Below are 6,261 nucleotides of genomic sequence, written 5' to 3' on the forward strand. Positions count from 1 at the left end.
GATTTATGTTTACCTCTATATGCTGTAGATCAATGTGTATCTCTATGTGCTGTAGATCTATATGTATCTCTGTATGCTTCAGATCTATGTCTACCTCTATGCCTTCAGATTTATGTTTACCTCTGTATGCTGTAGATCTATGTAGATGCTAGCAGAGCAGATGCGCCTCAGTCGGTTAGCAGACTCAGATAAACCAGAACAGATCTCAGCTCCCAGTTCTTTATAGTGGGACTGAAACTGGTCCCAGTCGGTCCAGACCTGCTGGGACCCAGACCAGGTGAAGTAAACCAGACCCAGCCAGTCTGGACCTGCGGGGGTCAGTGAGGGGAACCAGAACCAGGCGTGTCGCTGCTCAGTGAACAACCTTGGGTTTTATTATTGAAATAAATACATAGAAACACGCAGAGTTCTAATAGACCAGGTCACTGCAGAACCACACTGAGGGGGCCCGTGGCCCCCCCCACACGTCCATTGGATCAGGGGCCAGGTTCCGGCCTCCTCCATCCACAGCCTGACCCAGGTGAGCGTCTTTAGGGATGGGCGCCGTCCCCCGAGCTAAGTCCCCGGGTGGGAGTTGACGGGCGGCAGCGTCCTGGGGGACGAGCGCTCCCTCAGCGCCTGGGTCAGCAGGGTGCAACCGTCCGACACGGCGCACGCCGCGTTACGCAGACGCTCTCGGTATTCGGCCATCTTGGAGCCGCCGTCGGGATGCTGGGCCACGTCCCTGAGGCCCTGGGTGAGGAGGACGCAGGCCGACACCACGCTCATGGCCCCCCCCAGCACCGCCGTCTGGACCCCCTTCCCTTCGGCAGACACGCCGGCCGCTCTGCCCAGGAACTGAGGCTCCGTGGCGAAGCCCACCAAGGCGGCGACGGCCTGCACCAGCGCGGCGCTGAAGAGGACGCAGCGGTTCCGGGTCAGCTCGCTGGGCTGGGTCTTCAGCTCCTTGATGCAGGCCAGGAAGGCGGTGCCGCTGGTGCTGATGGACTTCACCGCCAGCTTGAACTGCTCCTTGGCGAAGCGGTCCCTAGACCGCTCGCTGGCCAGCATGGAGATGTCCGTCAGCGTCTTCAGGTTGGCGGAGATGTTCTGGGAGAGCTCCAGCAGAACCTGGGGGGTGAGGTCCGCCAGGGGGGAGACCCGCAGGACGCCGCAGCTCTGCTCCACCTCGTGCCGGCACCGCGTCACCTTGTAGCGGTCCACCAGGCCCGGCAGACAGGGCTGGGAGCCGGGCGTCTCCACGGCGGCCAGGTAGGCGGCGTGGGCGGAGCGCTCGGTCAGAGACACCACCAGGTCGGCCATCTCCAGCAGGCGCTCCCCCACCTCCGAGAAGCGGCCCATGTTCAGCTGGCTCTGGAGGTCGTGGGTCAGGATGGACAGCTCCTTGGTCCTGGCGATCAGCGTGTCGCGGCATTGGTCGAAGGTGTCGGCCATGGCCACGCCCTCAGAGGAGACAACGGGCCGCGTCTCGCTGGACAGCAGCAGCAGGTCCGCCACCATCTGGACCTTCGCCTTAGAGGCGTCGCAGACGAACGCCAGCCGCTTCCTCTGCTGCAGGCTGGCCCCCGGGGGGCCGGCCGCAGCCTCGCACCTGGACCTTCCAGAGCCGCCGGTGGCCATGGCGACGAGGCGGGAGCTTCACCTCCTACCGACCTGCTGGCATTCCTCAGGTCAAAGGTCAGCCGGTTTCAGAAAGTCAGCTGGCTCTGAGGCTGGAGGGGTCCCAGCCCCTCATGGACCTCCGCTCCCAGGCAGCGGCACTGGGTTCTGCTTGGAGAACCAAATAAGAGAAGAAGAAGAAGAGCTGCACTTCTAGATGCTGTCTTTCTATAGATCTATCAGTCCAGCTGGGTCCCAGAACCAGAACTCTGCGGGTCCTCCGGTCTGTCCATCATTCAGCCATGTCATCCTGTCCTGCTCATCCACTCACTGTGGGTCCTGCTGGTTCCGACCCGATCCACGCAGCTTCCCACGGCTGCTGTCATTGAACACCGCTTCCTCCTGGAACCGAGCCCTGGACTGGAAGCTACCGAACCGAGCCCTGGACTGGAAGCTGTCGGCGGCTCCGGACGCCTCGGCATCGTCCGTCAGTCGCTCCGCGTTCCTCCTCCGCTCCGCTGGGAGCCTCACCGTTTCCTCCGCAGGTTCTGCTTGTTTACATCCATACCAGCCGGTCCCGGTCCCGGTCCAGTCCGTGGATCGCCTCCTCTGCGGCCCCAGAACCACAGATCTACCGAGAGGAAGTTCGGCGTCTTTCCCGGAGATCCAGATGATCCCGCCGCCTCTCTATCAGGAAGCAGGGAGGGTGTGGTTCCGCTGGGCAGCTGCTTCGGACCCGCTGGGTTCGGCGAACCGAGAAAACTCCAGAACCTCTGACTGGACCGGGTGTCCTCTGGGCAGCCGGTCGGTGCTGTCCTGCCTCCTCTTTGGTTCCTTCAGCTCCGGTTCGGTTCGACACGACTTAGCAACGCGCCGCGTCTGGGCGTCACTAGCAGCACAGCTAGCCTAGCCTAGCCTAGCCTAGCTGGACACCGGAAGTTTCAGAATAAAAGCTGGGAATCATTTACCGATTCTTTGCTGATTAAAGAACAGGCAGCGAAGAACAGACTGTAAAGATGAACAGATAATAAAGAAGTTCGAATAAAAAAGTTGTGTTCAGCTGTCTCTATTTTCCCTCTATATTATCAATAATTTTAATGATTCTCGTTTATTGCTTTTGATCATTTTCTGTGTTTTTATTGTTTTGAATGTTAAAGTCTTCTTTTTATTTGTCTGAAGATGTTTAAATGAGGAGAAGGAGAACTGACCGCCTGGATGTTATGAATCTGTTTTAGTGACACTAAACCATCCGGAAGCTGAATTTATTTACTACTGGAGCAAAGATTTATGAACTCTTCCGCGGTGCGAGAAAGATGGTGAACCGGGAGGATGGCCAACCAGGGAGGACGGCGAACCAAGGAGGATGGTAAACCGGGGAAGATGGCGAACCGAGGAAGATGGCGAACCGAGGAGGATGGCCAACCGGGGAGGATGGCCAACTGGGGAAGATGGCGAACTAGGGAGGATGGCGAACCGGGGAAGATGGCGAACCGGGGAAGATGGCGAACCGGGGAGGATGGCCAACTGGGAAGGATGGGGAACCGAGGAGGATGGCCAACCGGGGAAGATGGCAAACCGGGGAAGATGGCCAACTGGGGAGGATGGGGAACCGGGGAAGATGGCCAACCGAGGAGGATGGCCAACCGGGGAGGATGGCCAACTGGGAAAGATGGCGAACCGGGGAGGATGGCGACCAGAGCGCAGCTTCATTTAAATCAGACATAACCCAAATAATTTTTTGACACTCAATCTGGATATTAAAAAACAAGACGCCCATAAACGTATTAATGTAATTAAAACATGGTGCCACCGCATCAACAAAGGTATAAAACAAGGTTGTATAATCCATCCTCTGCTATTTATGAAATGCTTTCCACATTAATTAAAAACGCTCAATAATCGGCGGGTTCTTAGGAATCAGCTCCCCCCAACTATCCTGGTGAACCTCTATCGCTGTGCAATAGAAAGCATCCTGACCAACTGTGTAACAGTGTGGTACGGAAGCTGTTCTGTTTCAGTGGGCAAGGCACGGCAGCGGGTGGCGAAAGCTGCCCAGCGCATCACTAGGACTTCACTACCCACCATTTAGCACATCCAGAAGAAACGCTGCCTACATGGAACCCACAGCATTCTGTAGGACTCATCCCACCCAGCCCACAGACTGGTTTCTCTCCTGCCCTCCAGCAGGCAGTTCAGGTGCCTCTGGACCAGAACCAGCAGACTAAAAAACTGCTTTTTCCCCAGAGCTGTCTGTTTACTGAACTCTAACCCTCACTGATAGACTCTACTCTCCTTCCTCACACCAACCACCATTTTGCTATTCTGTTTCTTTATGAGACTGTAATATTTACCTGCACTCCTGACTGTTACTATAGTAACAACTGTTTACATGCATCTTGCACTACTCACTTTGACTGCATATTGATTTGCACTGCCGACTGTTTATTCACAGCACCAATTGTTTACATTTACATCTGCATTAACGTACTTTAACTGTAATATGCAATTAACTTCCACTGCACTTTAATTTAGATAGCTTCTGTCCAAACTTTATTTAAAACTTTAAACTTTATCTGTACAATATTCATAGTACATATTCACCAGCAAACTCTGTTATAATAGCAATCATCTGTATATATGCTATTGTACATAACTGTAAAAACCTTTTTATAGTATTATCCACCTGTATATTATATTCGGTACATATCCAGCTGTAAATTGAGTTCATAACTCTTGTGATCTATATATTATATTCATTATTTATAATAGTATTCATCTCTATACTCATTCAGTAGAACCCATGTACTGTATTTATGGAACCATAATTTATCCTGCACTGCTGCTATTACACTTCTGGTTAGACCTAAACTGCATTTCGTGTCCTTGTACCTGTACCTGTACCTGTGCAATCATGACAATAAGGTTGAATCTAATCTAAACATTACTACAGCCAAACTATACTCCCTGTGGAATTACCATTACATACATAAATAAATCAATCTTTGCACAGAATTGGCTGCAACAAGGTGTTTGATCTGTGATGCATTTACTAAATAATTATGTCTTATGAAGATTTCATTATTAAATATAACCTGCAAATAACTAAAAGTGAATTTCAAAATATTATTAAAGCTTTTCCCCCAAATATTTAATGTACAGCTACATGTTTTTCTGAGAAGCCTGTTTACATCTGCTCCTCCTGGACCTCTGATTAATGGCCAAAGTATCACAGATAGTAAACTAAAACATTCAAAATTAGGGAACACTTTACTAATACTTTGTTTCCTTTTGTATTTTATAGAACATTTCTTCTCAAAGACTAAAAGGGTAAAAATAAGAACAAATTATTTCAATCTTCCCGTTCCTCCAAAACCAAAGGACGTCCACTTTAAAATCTTCACAGGTTTTTACGCCTCTAAGGAATTCCTTTGATTTTACTTGACTTTGATGGAAACACTTGTTTATTTACGCTGATTCTGAGTCGACTGAACATCTTTTCTATGAATATTGTGAAGCTTTGTGGGATGATGTGTGAACTACTGTTTGGAACTTTAGAGAAAACTCTAAAGTTCCAAACTTTCCTGAATTTTCTAAGATGTGAATTTTGGGACTCTGAGAAAAGAAAAGAAATTTGAAAGAATACTAAATATATTTATCATGGGCAAGTTTTTCATTCACAAACCATCTTTTCTGCCTCTTCTTCTCTCTAAAAGTCATGGACAAAGAAAGAGATGCAGAAATGTTTAAAACAATAAATAATCTGGAACTGATGAGACTAAAGTTTGGCTTTATTTGTCCTTCCTGTAAATCTGGAAGCAGCTTCTCCAGGTTTATATTATCTGATGCTGAAACCATGTCTGCTCTATTTGATGCTAATAATAATAATAATAAATTATGAACCCATTCATTTCAGGGTCAGCTTTTATTTTGAAATCAGTCACTTCCGGCTTGGTTTTTCCATCCTGATTGGCTGCCGTTCGCTCGTGACCGGCTGCTTGCTGACCAATCACAGCCCCCCATCTGTAAACATGGCGTCTGTGGTGAGGTTGCTGCTGGTCGCCGCTCTGCTCTGCGTTGCTTTGCTGCGTCTCTCTGCAGCGGAAGGTCCAGGAAAAGCCCCGAAGAAGAAGAAGGACATCAGAGACTACAATGACGCAGACATGGCGCGGCTGCTGGAGCAGTGGGAGGTGGGTGGATGACTTCCGCTTTCTTCCAGCTGCTGCTGGAGGCTCTTACCCAGCATCGGCCAGGACCGACCGGGCCGGACCGGTACGGAGCGGGTTCCTCCTGCCATGCAGAGGTTCTGAAGGCTCTTTATGAGGGCCCCTAGTTGTGGGTTTTCAGGCTGAAGGTTCTGGTCCTGCTCCTCCACCCATCATCAAACTGTCTTTGACTGCTGCTCTGATGTCACTTCCTGTGTTTCCTGCTCTTACATGGACTCCCTGCAGGGGCCACTACTGGAGCCGGTCTGGAGCCGGTCCAGTAGTCTCTGATGACCACCAGGGGTCTCCGAGGACCTCTGAGGAACACAGAAGGTCTCTGGGGACCTCTGAGGGTCCCCAAGGACCACTGTGGGTCCCTGAGGACCACTGTGGGTCCCTGAGGACCTCTGAGGGTCTCTGATGACCACCAAGCATCTCCGAGGACCTCTGAGGGTCTCCA

The 6,261-nt window shown here is 50.9% G+C and overlaps 2 protein-coding genes across 2 annotated transcripts in view; one reads left to right on the forward strand and one right to left on the reverse strand.

Annotated features, from left to right (window-relative positions):
• Nucleotides 1-332: 332 nt before the first annotated feature.
• Nucleotides 333-2,572, reverse strand: mesdc1 (mesoderm development candidate 1). The gene has a single exon (XM_015389754.1). The coding sequence runs from the start codon at nucleotides 1,618-1,620 to the stop codon at nucleotides 556-558; it is 1,065 nt and encodes a 354-aa protein (XP_015245240.1). The 5' UTR covers nucleotides 1,621-2,572; the 3' UTR covers nucleotides 333-555.
• Nucleotides 2,573-5,602: 3,030 nt separating this feature from the next.
• The window catches only part of mesdc2 (mesoderm development candidate 2), a 6,481-nt gene continuing 5,822 nt past the window's right edge, over nucleotides 5,603-6,261 (forward strand). The window contains exon 1 of the mRNA XM_015389772.1: nucleotides 5,603-5,786. Coding sequence (XP_015245258.1) covers nucleotides 5,628-5,786 — 159 coding nt within the window. The 5' untranslated portion in view covers nucleotides 5,603-5,627. The remainder of the gene's footprint in view (nucleotides 5,787-6,261) is intronic.

The sequence above is a fragment of the Cyprinodon variegatus genome, unplaced genomic scaffold (genome assembly GCF_000732505.1).
Source record: "Cyprinodon variegatus isolate N-32 unplaced genomic scaffold, C_variegatus-1.0 Scaffold472, whole genome shotgun sequence".
Taxonomy (NCBI): Eukaryota; Metazoa; Chordata; class Actinopteri; order Cyprinodontiformes; family Cyprinodontidae; genus Cyprinodon; species Cyprinodon variegatus.

What these genes read in the sequence shown, in the direction of transcription:
- mesdc1 (XM_015389754.1), bottom strand. Translation starts at nt 1,620, where the DNA reads ATGGCCACCGGCGGCTCTGGAAGGTCCAGGTGCGAGGCTGCGGCCGGC.